General features: G+C 36.4%; 1 protein-coding gene across 1 annotated transcript in view; it reads right to left on the bottom strand.

Annotated features, from left to right (window-relative positions):
- Positions 1-17,801, bottom strand: part of OCA2 (OCA2 melanosomal transmembrane protein) — a gene marked incomplete at its 3' end in the record, with an annotated part of 172,849 nt that overhangs the window by 136,576 nt on the left and 18,472 nt on the right. Inside the window, exons 2-3 of the mRNA XM_029283403.1 lie at positions 7,861-7,959; positions 6,578-6,769 (exon numbers count right to left, since the gene is read on the bottom strand). Coding sequence (XP_029139236.1) covers positions 6,578-6,769; positions 7,861-7,959 — 291 coding nt within the window. The remainder of the gene's footprint in view (positions 1-6,577; positions 6,770-7,860; positions 7,960-17,801) is intronic.

The raw sequence follows: 17,801 nt of genomic DNA, 5'->3' as shown, positions 1-17,801 counted from the left end.
TCTTTAACATATTATTAAGAGAATATGGATGAAGATCAGGAAAAAATCCTTTCTATGTTGAAATCAATACACGAAACCATTCTTTCAGCTTGTGACAAGATAAGATGCAACATAAAGGAAAAAGATGCTAGCTTAGATATACAAACCCAGACCTTGACTACAACCAAAGAACTAACAATGCAGAAAATAAAAGGAGAAGTGAAACAACTAAACACTAAGACAGAAGACCCAACTGACCAACAGATCCAGTCAATGGAAAAATCAGAAAAGGGAGTGACAACACTGAGAATGGAAAAGACTTTTTACATACATCAGAAGAAAGTTGAGGAAAAGGAAGAACAGATGGAATGGAAGATAAACCCATCAGGACAATTGTGGGAAATTGGAATAATAGGGAGGCAATATAATGAATACAAATGGGCTAGTTCTTCCAAAAAACCTGTAATCGAATGGTCTTTCTTATTTCAAATAATACACATAGTAATAGAGGGAGAACTGTTTGATGATTCAAAAGTACTGACATGAAAGGTCAGTTGGCAAAAGAAGAAAGCCAGAGTAAGGCTGAAGGAAACTAGGGTTTTGATTTATTAGAGGGGATTTCATATTACTGATTAATGGGTTGAATATGGTGGAAAATAGATAATTCTTAGAAAATAAAGTAACATTATAACTGAATAGGTAAGATGTGTAACAAGACTAATAGACTCTTGGTTTAATATGGTGGAAAATAGATAACTTTTAGAAAACAGAACAAGATTATATGCAAATAGATAAGATGTGTATTTAGAATATTAGATTTTGTTATGAAAAGGGAAAAAGGAAGAAGTTGAGACAAGGGAAACTTTGGTTACCTAAAGCTTGGAAATTATAAATACCAAATGTTAATTTGAATATTGATGGGAAATTAAAGCTTGGGGGGGGGAAGCAATAACAGGACACTGATTATATATAAGGATTGAATGCAAACACAATTAAGATATGTATAAGCTAAAATTATTGATAAATGTAACAAAGATGGTTTTACTTAGTTGATAATAATAAGAACTATACTAGCCTAATACAAGATAGTAGATAGTAAGGGGAAAAGAGAGGAAATATCTGATGTTGTAACTTGAGATTTGTACTAAAGATTTATGTATGTTATTGAGTTATTGATTAACCCAGTCACCACATTGTTTTTTAAATGTTTAATTGTAAAATTAGAAAATTAATAAAATATTATTTTAAAAAAGCCAGCTGGATGGCTTGGGCCAGTCACTCTCAGCCCATAACATCAGGCTTGGATGACAAGCTGGTGGGCTAATTTCTGTTGAAATTAATGGATCAACAGTTGGTTGTTTGGGAGATGTGGGGGGAAGCAGATCCTGTATTTTTAGAAAAATACAGGAAGAAAAAAAAGTAATTAAATTAGTAGGGAAAAACATAACCTCAGTAAGAAACCTTTTGTACTAGAAAAATCAGTGGACCATAAAGCAAAAGTGGTGTTCAGCTTTGAATTTTCTGTGATGATTTTGTTGCTTTAAATTGATGCTCTGTTTTGGTATACTGAAGATTTTGCCCACAGAAACAAGGGAGATAATATGCAGTTCTCATTCCTGAATATATGGTTGTGAACATTGGATGTTTTGCATGGATTTTATGAGTGCTTTAGTTTTCTTGTGTTGGACATGATTCTGAATTTTTTTTGCCTTTTTGCTATATTTTCCCAGAGATTTGGAGAGCTGTCTGATGCAATATACATTTTGCCTGAATTTATATGTGATGGTGTGAGTTTTGCTCAAGTTTCTGGCAGGGAAGAGAGAGATGGATATAAGATGTGAATGAGTGTTTTGCTTTTGTGGGTGGGTTTGTCTGAATATCAGTTTTGTGAGAAACAAGTACTTTGTTTTGTTTTTGTAACGGCAAACAAGTAATTGTCAATGAAAGCTCAGAACATATTTAATTTATCTAGACAATATTTTGGACCAAGTTATTGGGCTTTGCATTTATTGGTTTTCCTTCTGTGACACAGACATTGGGAGCTCTAAATTGTTAATTCTAGAAGTGTCTTTGTGTTCTTTTAACTTGATTCCACTTCTATCATAGGGTTACTTTTTTGAGCAAATTACTTTTCTTTCAGTATTACTATTTTCTGTTGTAATGTACAGTGATAAGTGTTTGCAAATGGGTAAGTTCTGTCCATTTCATTATGGTATAGGCCCCTTAAAACTCCAAGCATGCCACTTAGAGACACTTGATATAACTGCTAATTAGCTAAATAACTCATGTTTTCCTGCCCATATCATGGGTATGTAAGGGTAACAGCAGTAGACTATACAATGCTGTACAATATGTCTACATTTTGTTCTTTAACTAGAGATGAGAAAGATTGAAACAGAATGAAATTTGGCTATTCTACATGTGATACATATATTATATCTGACGTGTCTTGTTTCAGCAGTTGATAGTGCCTCTACCCAAATTTGTCTGGCTTGGAAGCAAAATGTTAATAGTTGGATGAGAGACTACCAGGGAATACAGGGCTGTGAACCAGATGCAAAAAGTCAACAAACATTCTGGAAGAAAGTAATAGGAAACTACTGTACTTCCATAGTTTTTATGAAAAAAGGAATGTGTGACTGTAATTATAATTTACACATTTAAGGCTCTCATTTTACAAATGTGTGTTATAAGTTAAGTCTCTTTATTTCCATCAACCAGCAAAGTCATAAACCAAAGAAAAGGTTTAACCTTTTGAATTAAGATTTAAATTTAAAATATGATGTCTAGAAACAGACTGTCCATAATAGCAATAACAATCAGGAAACATTAAACTAATCATTTAGATGTCCAGAAAAGCACATCCTTAAAATAATAAACTCAACTAAGTAATAAGGAGATAGGAACTTGTTAATCAACTATAACACTTAAAAGCATTCTCACTGACTAGCAACCCTTTAACATATTAGATAAATGCTCTGATGAGTTGAATTAGCTGTAACAAAGACTGGTTTTATACACAATTACCATCCAAATATCTACCCTAGAATTCATTGTATTGAAGTTTTACCTTTGCTGTTTGGGACTTGCTTTGTTTGCAGTTATTTTTTGCCTACCGTGTTGATGACTGCCAAAAAAAATGAGGTGTTTTTTTTTCCAGATCTGCAGCACTTATAGCACAGCTATTTCACTGTAACTATGCAGATTTAGACCACCTCAGTCTCTGGAAACTCCAGCATGTTTATTCAACAGGACTGCACGAAAGTATTTCGGGGAACAATTTGTCAAGAGTGCTTGCCTGTTGCAGCACCAGGGATATAATGCAGGACTGGCTGCCAAATGTTCTGCATAACCAGGGCAATTATATTGGGATGTGCTTATACAGCAATGATAACAGAACAAAGAAAAGCTGGACAGCTTTTAATGTATTCCTATATTCATAATTAAAATAAAACAGGGAAGGTCAGGAAGGAAGGAAGAGTGCAGAAGAAAAATAATAGGCATGATTTCATACTGATTCTAAGAATTATATCTTCCTGCTGCCAGCTGAGCTGTTCTATGTGACAGTAATTAACAACAGAGAATATTCACTGCTCTGTTTTTTGGCTTCAACTAGTCAATACATCAGTACCAACAAGAATATATTCTTCTTTTATTCCTTTACTGTCTCGGAGTATAAATATGGATTGGTTGCTTCAAAGAGTCTACTGTGTGAAATGTGAATTTCTGAACAGGTTGCCATGTCTCACTAAGACTTTCTTCATAAAACAGTGCCAAATTTACACAACTGTAGTTGTGCTCTTCTGCCTACAGTTGTGTAAATTTGGCACTGTTTTATGAACAAAGTCTTAGTGAGGCTTGGCAACCTGTTCAGACATTCACATTTCATACAGTAGACTCTTTGAAGCAACCAATCCATATTTATACTCTGAGACAGAGTAGCTGCCTAGCTTTTCTTTGTTCTGTATCATTGCTGTGTAAGCACAGCCCAATATAATTGCCCTGGTTATGCCCTGGTTATATTGCCCTGATTATGAACACTTTAATATATTATGAACTAGGATGACAGCAAACCTCACAGAATATTTAATGATTTCCATGTCGCTAATCTAGATGCATAGCTGCATTGGGCAATGAACCAAAATAACTAATGATCTGCAAGAAATATATATTGCCATTTGCTGTATTTTTGCTGAAGTAAAATCTTTTATTAAACTATATGATATTTTGTTATGTCTTTAATATTTTGGGTAGGTAAGTGGTTTGGGCATATGTGGGCATCTGTGGGAGGGGTGGGGGTGTTAAGTGGGTAATTGATTTTAAGAAACAAAATGATAATTGATTGATTGAATTATTAAACATAATAGGAAATAACAGAATAACAGAGTTGGAAGGGACCTTGAGGTCTTCTAATCCAACCCCCTGTTCCAGCAGGAGACCATATATCATTTCAGACAGGTAGCTGTTCAGTCTCTTCTTAAAAACTTCCAGTGATGAAGCACCTACAACCTCTAAAGGCAAGCCATTCCACTGGTTAATTGTTCTCATTGTTAGGAAATGTCTCCTTAGTTCTAGGTTGCTTCTTTCCTTGATTAGTTTCCATCCATTGTTTCTTGTCTTGCCTTCTGATGCTTTAGAAAATAGGCTGACACCCTCTTCTTTGTGGCAGCCTCTCAAATACTGCTATCATGTCACCCCCTAGTCCTTCTTTTCACTAGACTAGGCATACCCTGAAACCTAATTATCTTTGTTCTCTTTTCTGCACTCTTTCCAGAGTTTTTACATCTTTTTAGAGACTGGTGCACAATATGTGAAAAGAAAGATTTGTTCCAAAATATCTGTGGGAAATAAAATTAGGTGTCTGTTTTTTTGAACTGGGAAACTAAAAAACAAACAAACTAGAAGTAGATTGCTAAATAGGAGCAAAAACTGACTGATGATGATAAGACATGCTTTCTCACATGAATATATGTAACAAATCATAGAATAAAACATCTGTTTGAATTCTATATCCACTAAATCATCTGGAATACACATATTAGTAGTGATGTTTTCCAGTAGATTATAGAAAACAAAGTGCACAGTTATTTTATTTCCAATGCTTTTCAAGAGCAAACATGTTTAAAATGTATTGAGGCCTAGTTGGAAATAAAATATAAATCTATTTCTTTTCCTTTCATCTAATTAATTAGAGTACATCTTTCTGTTCCAAGTTAAAAAAAATCAGTAAGAACTATCTCTGAATAGTTTCCAACATAACAGGAAATATGTTTTTGTGGGTGCCTCTTAGCAAGGTAGCAGCTTAGAGGGAATAAACTTATATCTACATGACTGAAACTTGTACATGTTACAGAATTGTCACAGGATGGATTTGTAGTTGACCACATGGTGCAGAAATCACTAAATTTATCTCTTTTTCCCACTAGTCACCAGTTACATAGTATGAAAAATTATGAGTTTTTTTACTTTACTAATTCCATAGATTAAAAAGATTCCTTAAATCAAATCATGCTTTCAAATGCAGATAAGGGCCTAAACAGAGTTGAGAGAAAGAGAGAGAAAAAAAAACTCTCATTAAACTCTGTAGGGCTTATTTCTAAATATACTGCTCACAAAAATAAAGGGAACGCAAACCCCTTCAGTTCCATGGTAAAATGTTCCCTTTATTTTTTGAGCAGTATATATAGCTAGGATTATTTCTTTGTTTACTTTATCGCACATCTTTCTGCTATAAAATTAATGTAACTGAGAATACAAATCAAAGCATAATCAAAAACATTTAAACATAAATAAAAACAATAATTTTCCAGCAACCAAAGCCTACTTAAATTTTAACAGCATAGTTAAAATAAAAAGGGCATCATTTCACATATAATATTTTGTAGGGAGATAAAGGAGGCTATATTCCAGTATTGTAGTATTATAATATGACTATAAATCTGACTAAATAATAATAATAATAATAATAATAATAATAATAGTAGTAGTAGTAGTAGTAGTAGTAGTAGTAGTAGTAGTAGTAGTAGTAGTAGTAGTAGTAAAGTTGGAAGGGACCTTGGAGGTCATCTAGTCCAACCCCCCCACTCAGGCAGGAAACCCTATACCATTTTGGACAAATGGCTGTCCAGTCTCTTCTTAAAATCTTCCAGTGTTGGAGCATTCACCACTTCTGGAGGCAGGTTATTCCACTGGTTAATTGTTCTAACTGTCAGGAAGTTTCTCCTTAGTTCTAGGTTGCTTCTCTCCTTGATTAGCTTCCACCCGTTGCTTCTTGTCCTGCCTTCAGGTGCTTTGGAGAATAGCTTGACTCCCTCTTCTTTGTGGCACCCCCTGAGATATTGGAACACTGCTATCATGTCCCCCCTCGTCCTTCTCTTCATTAAACTAGACATACCCAATTCCAGCAACCGTTCCTTATATGCTTTAGCCTCCAGTCCCCTAATCATCTTTGTTGCTCTTCTCTGTACTCTTTCTAGAGTCTCAACATCTTTATTATTATCTAGCTCATTGGAACGTTTTGCTTGAATCAATAGAAGTTCTAGCAAAGGAATGTTACTTTACTTATTTGCTGAAAAGAAAAAAAATCTCAGTACAATACCTCATCTTGGATAAATTGAATTTGACATGAAAATTGTCCAATATTTCACATTTTTCCGAGCAGGAAGCAGATCTGGACAAGCTGGTCATTTCACTTCCTGGCTGAGATCTCTGCTCAAATTCGGCAGAACTGTTTTCCCAAGAGTCGTCATCTGTGATGAAATCTGCATTATGAACATCTGTATACTTTAACCTACAAAACATCATGGACAACTATTAATATATATTATGGCCTGATCTTCTCAAATTTGTCCCATTGGGAGCTAAGGCTACTGAAGAACAGCAGAAATCAAGGATGCTAATCCTTTTAGAATATATCTGCTTGTGAACATGATACTTCCTTAAACCTGTGAGGAATACAACTTAATGTGCTATTTATACCTTTGCAATAAGTAACAATGCTGACTTTTCCATTACAGGAGAAACCTCAGCATTAGAGCACTTTTAATCAAAATATTCTATGCTTCTGGGGTTTTAGGGAGATGTTATTTCACAACCTCATTACTAAGCTTGAGTAATCAGTTATTTTATTTACTTATTCACCTTGGATGGCCATCAAATTCACAATGATTCTGAGCAGTGTACAAATATATCAAAAACCATCATAAAAAGAAAATGATACATATCAAAATAGCAAAATAAACTGAAAATCAATATGCTACAATATTTCCTAGAGCTAGATTGAGTTCATTCAATGATCTGGTCCATTTAGACCCTATTGATTGTTATCAGTCAACCAGGAGTCTATCCCATGAAATCATCCATGTCATCCTTGTGGAAATGGCTAAATAAAGTATTTCCGATCAGGAATCCTCCTGAGTAATCTCAGGATATCCCAGATTTTAGGAGGAAGAAGAATTGGTTTCCAAGGATACTTCCAAGGAAACTTATATATCTTAGCCAGATAGAAGGAAGGCTACAAATATATTTTCAAAAATGATTATATACTTTTATTGTTCATTAATGTCTTTGTAAATCCATGACCAGCACATAACTCCCCATTATTTGATAAGTTGTAGGGAGTCTACAATAGTTGTTTTATTATAGAAGAAAGAGAATGTCAGCATTGCTTTGTTGATAGTTATTAATGAATTTAATGTAAGTTTCCTTCACAAATTTAAAGTAGTATATACTTAGCATTTCTTTCTCTAATGGTTAGGTTACTTATGATATAGAAGCATAGGGATGAGCCCCCTTCAAAGTAGTTATGATTTCAGCTGTTAATAATATATTCTAGGGCTCAGTATCAAATAAGATACACATTTTTTAAAAAAAACCTCTTACCCATTGCCTTTAGTGGAAACTTTCAGCAGAGGTGTCCTTTCTGTAAAACAGCTATCTTCTGATCTTGTGCTGAAGAATTTGGGCAAACTGTAATGATATCTTTTAAAAAAAGTAATTGTTAATTGTTAGGGTAATCACCTCTCCAAAGCAGTATATGTGGTTCAAATGTCAGTAAATAAACTTATTTAATATTAGATTAAATAAATATATTAATTTAAGGATTTATGTTAGAACTGGCAAGCAATATTATCTCAGTTTTTCATTTTCATTTCCTCCTATAGTAATAACATTGCTTTTCTCACAAATCTTTTTTTTCGAAGAAGCATCTGCCCATATATCAAAATACATTTTCTCAATTTCTGATCAAAGTAATCAAGGAAGCAGTTATTCTACTTTACTTCTGATTGTCCCCTGCTACTTAAGAAATGTATATTTATCTTCACCATCCAGATGCTGAAAAAATATTATTGGTGTAAATTTTCCAATCAGTCTTCCCTTCTTGGGGTACCAACAACTCAGAACTCTGCCTCTTATGTAAATAAGATACCAGCAATAGCCCTGCATACAATCTTGAATAATTTTGTCTATGGCAGAGATGTTCTACTACTTTATCTGTGACAATCAGTATGGAATCAGTGTTAGTCTTAGATATTTTCTTATAAATAAAAACATTCTCATACTTATTTGTTCTGCACTAATCATGCATCACCAAGTTGATTATTGGGTTTTCATAAAATAAGATACACTGGAAAATTAAGTTTATCCATAGAAGTCATCATACTGAAATGTTGTGATATCAAGCAAAAGTTATTGGGTTTGAGTGTCTACTAATAGTATTAATAATCTCTGGAATGTTCCAGGTTACAGATGCTTTAAGAACATGAAAGTACAGATGTACAATCTATTCCATAGTATAATAAAACATTATATAAATCACAATTATTGTTTTTGTTTCTCTGTTTCTCATACTTTGTTTTTCTAAAACATAATCAAAATGAAATATTGTTTTCAAATATTTCTCTGAAATTTTATATAGGCCAAGACCTTGTCAGATTTTTTATATATATTTCCACATTGTACATCTCTCACTTGGTCCAATGAATACATTCCTTTTAAAATCCATTTATAATGTTAATGCTTCCAGCCATTTTTAATGTAATATTTGTGGCCCTCAAAGCTATAAACTATTTTTTGATCTAGCTGTTGGGAAAATTCTGTCATCTGTATTTTTAAAGCCTAAAATATTGAAAGAAGTTGAAATGTATTGATGGACGCAAAACAATATGGTTTACTTAATCTATCTTATCTTTCCAGCTGCAATAATGCAAAAAAACATTACTGCTACTGAAAAACGGTTTCTTAAATCTTTGTAAACCATCTTATTTATGGTTAGGAGCTATGTGGAAAAAAAAGAGTTTGATATAAACATGTACAGAGTAAACACTGTATAGCTTGAAAAATGGAGTTCTGATGTACTACCAATCATTTTTAAAATGGAGGCAATTATACATTTTACAGTAATAACATAATAACATAATAACTTCTGAAAATAATATTTTAAATTATAGCACCATCAATTACAGTTGAACCTCATATTATTATTATTATTATTATTATTATTATTATTATTATTATTATTATTATTATTATTATTATATAAAAGAAAACAGGAAAAGAAATAGAAATAGAAAAGAAAACAGATAATAAAAAGAGGTGTCCAGTCCTTTTGACAGAGGTTATAAATGCATTTATATTTTATACCCTTTCTAAGTTTTTTTCATAATTTCCTTTTTTCCATAAACTACTGTTTCTAATTTTCAAACCCATAAATTACAAATTTATCTTCCTTTTTTTCAGTAAAAAGCCAGAAAGGATTTCCAGGCATTAAGGTTAAACTTCTTTCTGTTATCAAGCTTAAATGCAATTGTAGAGCTTAGAAGTGATTTGTCAAAATATGGAAACCTTGGCAATCTCCCTGGACTGATATTGTAACAGAATTTATTCAGTCATGGTTGTGCTTTGTTGCTAAAATTTCTTTTAGTCCTCAATGACTGCTGAGTATAATTGCTTCATAAATATGGACTGGGTAGCGAAAACAGTCCTACATGCCTGTAAATTTAGTCAGTTTGGCTGAGTGGAACATGCCAGTTGAGGCTTTTTTGATAATCTAGAGAAGGGGTGTCAAACTGCCAACAGATGCGTCACGAGGAAACCGCACCCACTCCATTGCCGGAAATGGGGAAAAAGTTCCGATATGTCGCACAACGTCATGTGATTATGCGAGTTTGACATGTCTGATCTAGAGAACTTGTATGGAATGTACTTAGCATGGAAACCTTGCTACTCATTGCATCAAAAACTTTGAAACTTATGTGATGAGTATATATGGTTGGCTTGGCTATTTGGAAGTAGGTTCTGCATGCTTTTCCTCTTGAGGAAATGGATTAGCAAAAAGTATACTTACTGAAAGGGTGATTGTTCTTAAATGTAGGTAGTTGACTTACAACCATTACTTTAGTGAAGTTACAATGGCACTGAAAAAGTGACTTGCAACCAGTTAGACAAGAATAGAATAACAGAGTTGGAAGGGACCTCGGAGTTCTTATAGTCCAACCCCATGCTCAGACAGGAAACCCTATGCCATTTCAGATAAATGGTTGTCCAATCTCTTCTAAAAAACTTCAAGTATTGGAGCATTCACAACTTCTGGAGGCACATTGTTGCACTGATTAATTGTTCTAACTGTCAGGAAATTTCTCCTTAGTTCTAAGTTGCTTCTCTCCTTGATTAGTTTCCATCCATTGCTTCTTGTTCTGCCCTCAGGTGCTTTGGAAAATAGCTTGATTCCCTCTTCTTTGTGGTAACCCCTGAGATATTGGAACACTGCTATCATGTCACCCCTAGTCCTTCTTTTCATTAAACTAGACATACCCAACTCCAGCAACCGTTCTTTATATGTTTTAGACTCCAGTCCCCTAATCACCTTTATTGCTCTTCTCTGTACTCTTTCTAGAGTCTCAACATCTTTTTTACACTGTGGTGATCAAAACTGGATCCAGTATTCCAAGTGTGGCTTTACCAAGGCATTATAAAGTGGTATTAACACTTCACGTGATCTTGATTCTGTCCCTCTATTAATGCAGCCTAGAACTGTGTTGGCTTTTTTGACAGCTGCAGCACACTGCTGGATCATATTTAAGTGATTGTCCACTAGAACTCCAAGATCCCTCTCAAAGTTACTACTGTTGAGCAAGGTACCACCTATAATGTATCTGATCATTTGGGTTTTCTTGCCTAAATGTAGAACCTTACTTTTTTCACTATTGAATAGATAGCGCCCAATGTTCAAGTCTGTCAAGATCCTTCTGTATCTTAAGCCTATCTTCTGGACTATTGGCTATTCCTGCAAACTTGGTGTCATCTGCAAATCTGATGAGTTCCTCATCGATCCCCTCATCCAAATTGTTGATGAAGATGTTGAAGAGTAGTGGGCCTAAAACAGAGCCTTGGGGTACCCCACTACATACTTCCCTCCATGTAGATGCAGTTCCATTGAGGACTACATGTTGAGTGTGGTTGGTCAGCCAGTTATGAATCCATCTGGTGGTGATGCTGTCTAACCCACATTTTTCTATCTTATCAAGTAGTAGGTTGTGGTCTACTTTATCAAATGCCTTACTGAAGTCCAAGTAAATTATATCCACAGCATTCTTCTGGTCCACTAATTTGGTCACCTTGTCAAAGAATGCAATAAGATTTGTCTGGCATGATCTGTTTTTGACAAACCCATGTTGGCTTTTAGTAATGACTTTGTTTCCCTCTAGTGTTCACTGATTTGTTGCTTGCTTATCTTTTCCAGAATCTTCCCAGGTATTGAGGTCAGGCTGATAGGTCTGTAGTTTCCTAGATTTATTTTTTTCCTTTTTTGAAGATGGGAACTATATCAGCTCTTTTCCAATCATCTGGTAGTCCCCAGTGCTTCAGGATCATTGAAAGATACAGTTCAGTGGTTCTGAGATCACGTCTGCCAGTTCCTTCAGAATCTTGGGGTATAATCCATCTGGTCCTGGTGGTCTGAACTCATCTAGGGTAGACAGGTGCTCACTTATCATTTTCTTGCCGATTTTAACTTGTGTTTCTAATCTCTTTTTTACAGTACTGTTTTGATACGTTGAACTGTTTTTTCCCTTTCTGTAAAGACGGATGCAAAAAATGAGTTAAGTAGTTCTGCTTTCTCCCTGTTGCTTGTCACCTTCTTGCCACTTTCTCCCACTAATGGACCAATCATTTCCCTGACTTTTGTTTCTTGTTTTTTACAGGTTGAAAGAAGCTTTTTTTGTTATTTTTGATTTTTGTCACAAGCCTTGGTTCATTTTGAGCCTTAGCTTTCCTCACTTTATCTTTGCAGACTCGGGCTATTTGCTGATACTCTGCCTTAGCTATGTGCCCCTCTTTCCACTTTTTATACTTGTCTTTTTGTCTTTCTTCAATTTATCAGAGAGTTCTTTATGCAGCCATGCTGGGTTCTTTTGAGAGCTGTTATTTTTCTTCTTCATTGGTATTGTGCTAGACTGGGCTTTTATAATCTTACTTTTCAAAATTTCCCAAGCTTCTTGAGTTGTTTGCCCCTTGAGGATTCTCATCTATGGAATCCTTCCCAAGCTGTCTCTAAGTTTATTGAAATTAGCTTTCTTAAAGTCAAAGACTAATTTGACTAAGTTCTATTGCTTATGCTTGCATAATGTTGAATTCCAATATCGCATGATTGCTCCCCCCCCAAGATTCCTATAGCTTCAACACCTTCTATCATAGTCCTCACATTTATGACCATCACAGCAGCCACACAATCACATGATTAAAATTCGGGCACTTGGCAACTAGCATGCATTTATTACATTTCTAATATCCAGGTATTATGTAATTGCCATTTGCAACCTTCCCAGCCAGCTTCCAACAAGCAAAACCAATGGGAGAAACCAGATTCACTTAACCATGTGATTCACTTAACCATGGCAAAAAGAGCCCCAAATTGGCTGAAAATCATTTAACAACCACCTTGTTAACAGCAGAAATATTAGTCCAATTGTGTCATATGTTGAGGACTACATGTATTGCTCTTATTCACTGGTAACATACCAGATGTATGATGTTAATTTAATTTTAAATCCATCCTATAGTCTGGCTTTTGTACCATCACAAAACATAGTTATGCTGGGAACAGCTGATCATCCAAATACGGGGCCATAACAATAGATAATAGGCAGGTATGTTCAAAGACTGCTTGCAATCAATGAGCCATGATTAAATTAATGAAAAGAGAATTTGATAAGTTTTTTTACTGCAAAGCTTCTATAACAAGAGAGGACAAACACTTCATTCTTTCTGTTTCTTAAGAGCCCGAAAAGGCACTGACATATATGATGTCTTCACCAGTGGAAAGGAAGAAATTTAGAGGCTTTTTCATCAGTGCTGCATGACTTGATTGTTTTTTTTTAAAAAAAAATATTTTTTATATATTCATTCATTCATTTATTGTTGTGCCTTCAAGTCAGTGTTGAGTCTTGATGATTGCCTGGATGAGTCCTTGAATTTTATCAGCTTAGTAACATGAGAGCATTAATATTATCATTCTCTTTATTTTTCAGTACATTTCCATTTCTTTCTTCTATAATTTACAGCAATTCAGTCTCAAATGGAAAAATACAAGAAATAACACCATAAACTGCAGTCTTATGGCATCTAGGAAGTATCCTAGATTTAGTGGAATCATGTACCAGTATATATGATTTTTTTCTCTGAGATCAAAGAGAGAATTCCAGCCATATAAAATAAAATGTCCCTCCCATTTGAGACTGATTGGAGAGTTTGCAAGCAGAAAATAGAAATCACCCAGTAGTCTATCAAGACTGAGGAATCAAAGCCAGGAGGTCAGGAATTAGATAAATAGATGTAAATCAGTAAACCAGTCAAACAGCAACTGAAATGTCAAGAACCAATGAAGGAAGATGATTTATGAACTGTGAAATGTGACTATCCTAGACCAAGCCAAGTGCAAAAACATTAGAGAATTCCTAGAAGCCTGGCACTCTGACAAATCAGACATTAACATGCACATAGACATAAACAACATCTACATATAATTCAAAAGAGACAATCAACAAGCCAAAAAGGGAACAAAAAGACTAAAACACTTCCCATCAGCAATAAACACCCAGATAAGCAAAGATTAATACTAACATTAATGTTAGATTTACAATCACAAAGCAAACAATACCTCAATCAAGGGATTGCCAAACAAGCTAACAATAAATAGCTCAACCAAAGGACCACTCTCACCAACATTGACAGGGCAAGTGACTAGAATATAAAATGAGCGCAAACCTCACTCCCTGTTAGCACTGATGATGTTACCTAGTTTGGGTAATGAAATGTCTGCAAGAAAACAAACTTAGAGAACACCAAGGAGGCCTCATTTCAACCCTGAGCTACAAATATTCTCCTCTATCAATTTATGAACTGTGTTTTCTTCACCCAGGCCTTTGGTAAGGGAGAGTAAGATTTTCTCTTCATTTTCATTTTTTATCATTATCTTTTATGTTTTATTGGTTTTATTGTAATTTATTTTATAGTTGATTTGCCACTCAGAGTTATTGTGAATTAGGCAGCACACAAGTTGAATAAATTATGATCAGTTTCATTATCTGCAGCAACGAGTCTGCTTTGATTACAAGTTTGTGCACTTGAGTAAGCTTTTCTCTATGACAATTGATTCTGAGTATGCTTAGGGTCTGTCAGAAATAGGTTTATGCTTTGCTTTCAGTCTTTTACACCTTGTAGAGCTTCCTATGCCTATGAGGTAATGGAAGAAATCCAGAATATTTGTCTGAGGAGAATTCATGCTGTGGCAGCTAGAGTATTCCTCCAATTATACAAGTTTCTAAGTTGCTTACTTCCCTGAAAATGAATAAGATTCATTTAAAACAATCTGATATCAAATCCCTTTTTCCTGGCCTCTTTAGAAACACCTGCAGCCTTTCATTCCCTGATATCAAGAGTTTCAACATTATATGAGGGTAAAAGATCTGAGAGTGGGTCAGAGATAGAGTAAATCCAGAGAAATTCAAAAATTATTCTATTCCTATTAGCCCCACAAGGCAGACCAGACTAAGAAACCAACACCAGGGGTAGATCAGGACTACTTTTATTGTTAATAGGTGTAGTAACAGAATCTGGCAAACACATCAGAATCTCATTCTCACTTTATCTCCATATGAATTAGAGAGGCACCCATCTGAGACCTTTTCTCAAATTAGTGAGAAATTTCTCAAGTCTCTATTATCTGACCATTGCTTTAGTAGCAGTTCTTCCCCTTCTCCTTCAAGGCCAGTCCTTGCCTTCTACCATTTTTGATCCGGGAGAAAAATTAGACCATTTTGTAAAGTTTATAGGGAGATGGCATTTTTATAATATAACTATTATGGCAGAAATTTTCTTCTCTGTGGCTATTGTCCACCAAAATGCTATTCATAAGGCATTATAAAATTAGAAGCTTTGCTATAGAAATGCTCAGAACATATAGGCAGGAAGGTTCTTCCCATCTCAACCAAGGATTTCATGAATCCAACACATCTGGAAGACAACAGGTAGGGAAGGTGTGGTTATGTCAGGTGCAAAAAATCAGTCCAAACTTTGAAGGGGATTTTACTTTCCTCTAGGAATTGTCTCCCTGTCAGTAGTGCCCACCACATAGTGAAGGCTTCCTTCTCCCATACTGCCCATTGCCTCTGTTTCATTTAGCCTCTCTCTGTTCTTTTGAAGCAGCATCACCCCCACCACAACATCACTGGCATCTGCTTGAATTACAAATGGCTCCTCGGGGTTAGGGTCAGTGGTGGGATTCAGCCAATTTGCACCACTTCAGCAGAACCGGTAGCTATTTTTTTGTTGCCCAGGCCCAGAATGGACATCCAGAAGAAGCATCCACACGTAGAACTGGTTGTTCACATATTTGAATCCCACCACTGGATAGGGTGCTTTAGGACAGGCTATGCCGCAAACAGTCTCTTAAGCTTTCAAATGTTGTTTGGCATTCCATTGTCCAGTTCGATGCCTGGCTGGTTCAGGGTTTCCCTCCCCCTGGGCCCATCTTCAACAGCTCCATGAACAGCAAGGTGATTTTTGCAAAGGACGGGATAAACTGGCGGTAGAAATTTGTGAACCCTAGAAAGCTTTGCAATTGCTTACAGGTCCAGGCAGGCTTGCCTTTCCAGAGTGCACTTCACTTTTCCCAGATCCATCTCCCACTCCACTCTGTAGCCTAGATAGTCCACGTTGGTCTTGTGAAATTCGTATTTTGACAACTTGGCATAGCTTAGCATCCAAACGTTTTCTCAACACCTGCTGTACTAACTTCATGTGCTCTTCCATCATCCCAGAATAGATGAGGATGTCATCTAAATACACTAGGACCTCTCCATATAGGTGCTCATGCAGCACTTTGTTAATTACCTGCATAAATATAGCAGGGGCTCCTTGTAGCCCAAAAGGCCTCACTTTAAACTGGTAGCAACCTAGCGGACAGTTAAACACTGTCTTCCATTCATCACCTTCCTTGATCCTAACCCAGTAATACATCTCCCTCAAGTCAACTTAGTAAACACCTTCCCTTTTGCTAGATGGCCCAGCATGTCTTTCATGAGGGGAAGGGGATACATATTTTCCACACATACTCTGTTTATCCCATGGAAATCAATGCACAATCTCAGCGAGCCATCTGTCTTCTCTTTAAACAGCACTGGCACTGCCACTCAGGATTTAGCAGCCTGGATTAACCCGCTAGCTAGATTCTTGTCAATGTAGTCTCTTAGCTCCATCATTTCTTTCAGTGTCATTGAATACATCTTTGGCTTGGGGAGTTTCTCTCCAGGCAAGATCTCAGTTGCGTAGTCTGCGGGACGATGGGGGAGCAAGGCATCACATTCCTTCTCACTGAACACCTCCACTAAATCCTGGTATTCTTTGGGAATGTCTGGACTCTCTGACATTTTGACACGCCCTTTGTACTCTCAGCTCTCTTCCTTTCCTCCCTTTGATGTTTAGCTTTGGGCGCTTTTCCCCAAGGGAGTGGGACCCATATTCACCTTACTACACCTCTCCTGTCCCTTCTCCAATGCATGGTAGGGTGCCACTTTGTTAACCAGGCTAGCCCCAATATCATGGCCTGAGCCATCCTCAGTGCCACCTAATTGAATGGTTTCTTCATGGTCACCTAACTTCAGGAGCACCAACTCAGTTAGATAGAAGGCAGACAATCTCCCTATCATAGAACCATCAACTTGCTCAAACTTCAAAGGCTGGTGCATATTCCGCACTCGCAACCCCAGGTTGCCTACCATTTGCAAGCTTACCAAGCATCTAGTGCAGCTGGAGTCTATTAGGGCCTTCACCATTCCCCTCACTCCCAAGCTAGGCACTACAATTTCCACCTGAGCCAATAAGGGGCTGATGGTTTCACTTACCATTGGGTCATCCTCCCCCTCGCTTTCACTGTCATAGAGGTTTAACTGCAACTTGTCTCCTTTGCTATGCAGGGCTGAAACCTCAAAGACCTGGTGCACCACTTAAGATTTCTCTTTCCCCTTCTTGGAAGCCTTCTTTGTGGTTTGGGGAGTTGGTGTTCTTGGAGTTCCCCTAGGAACTGGCGCTGGGCAGATTGCTGCTCAATGACCCTCCTGGCTGTATCAAAAACAGGGGCCAGGTGGGTGCCTCGGAGGCTTGGTGGGACCAGGGGTCAGCATGGCAGGGGGCTTCTGGCCCAGCAGGCATCTCCCCTAGCTCTTCTTTGGGCAGATTTTGGCCCTTCCGTGCCTCTTGTACTCCATCAGGTCTAGTTCCACATTTATTGCTAGTTGGTACCAATCTTAGATCCAATCTGATAGTCC

The sequence above is a fragment of the Protobothrops mucrosquamatus genome, unplaced genomic scaffold, assembly GCF_001527695.2.
Source record: "Protobothrops mucrosquamatus isolate PMUCROS unplaced genomic scaffold, P.Mucros_1.0 scaffold77, whole genome shotgun sequence".
Classification (NCBI taxonomy): Eukaryota; Metazoa; Chordata; class Lepidosauria; order Squamata; family Viperidae; genus Protobothrops; species Protobothrops mucrosquamatus.
This window is presented reverse-complemented; position numbering and strand designations above follow the sequence as displayed.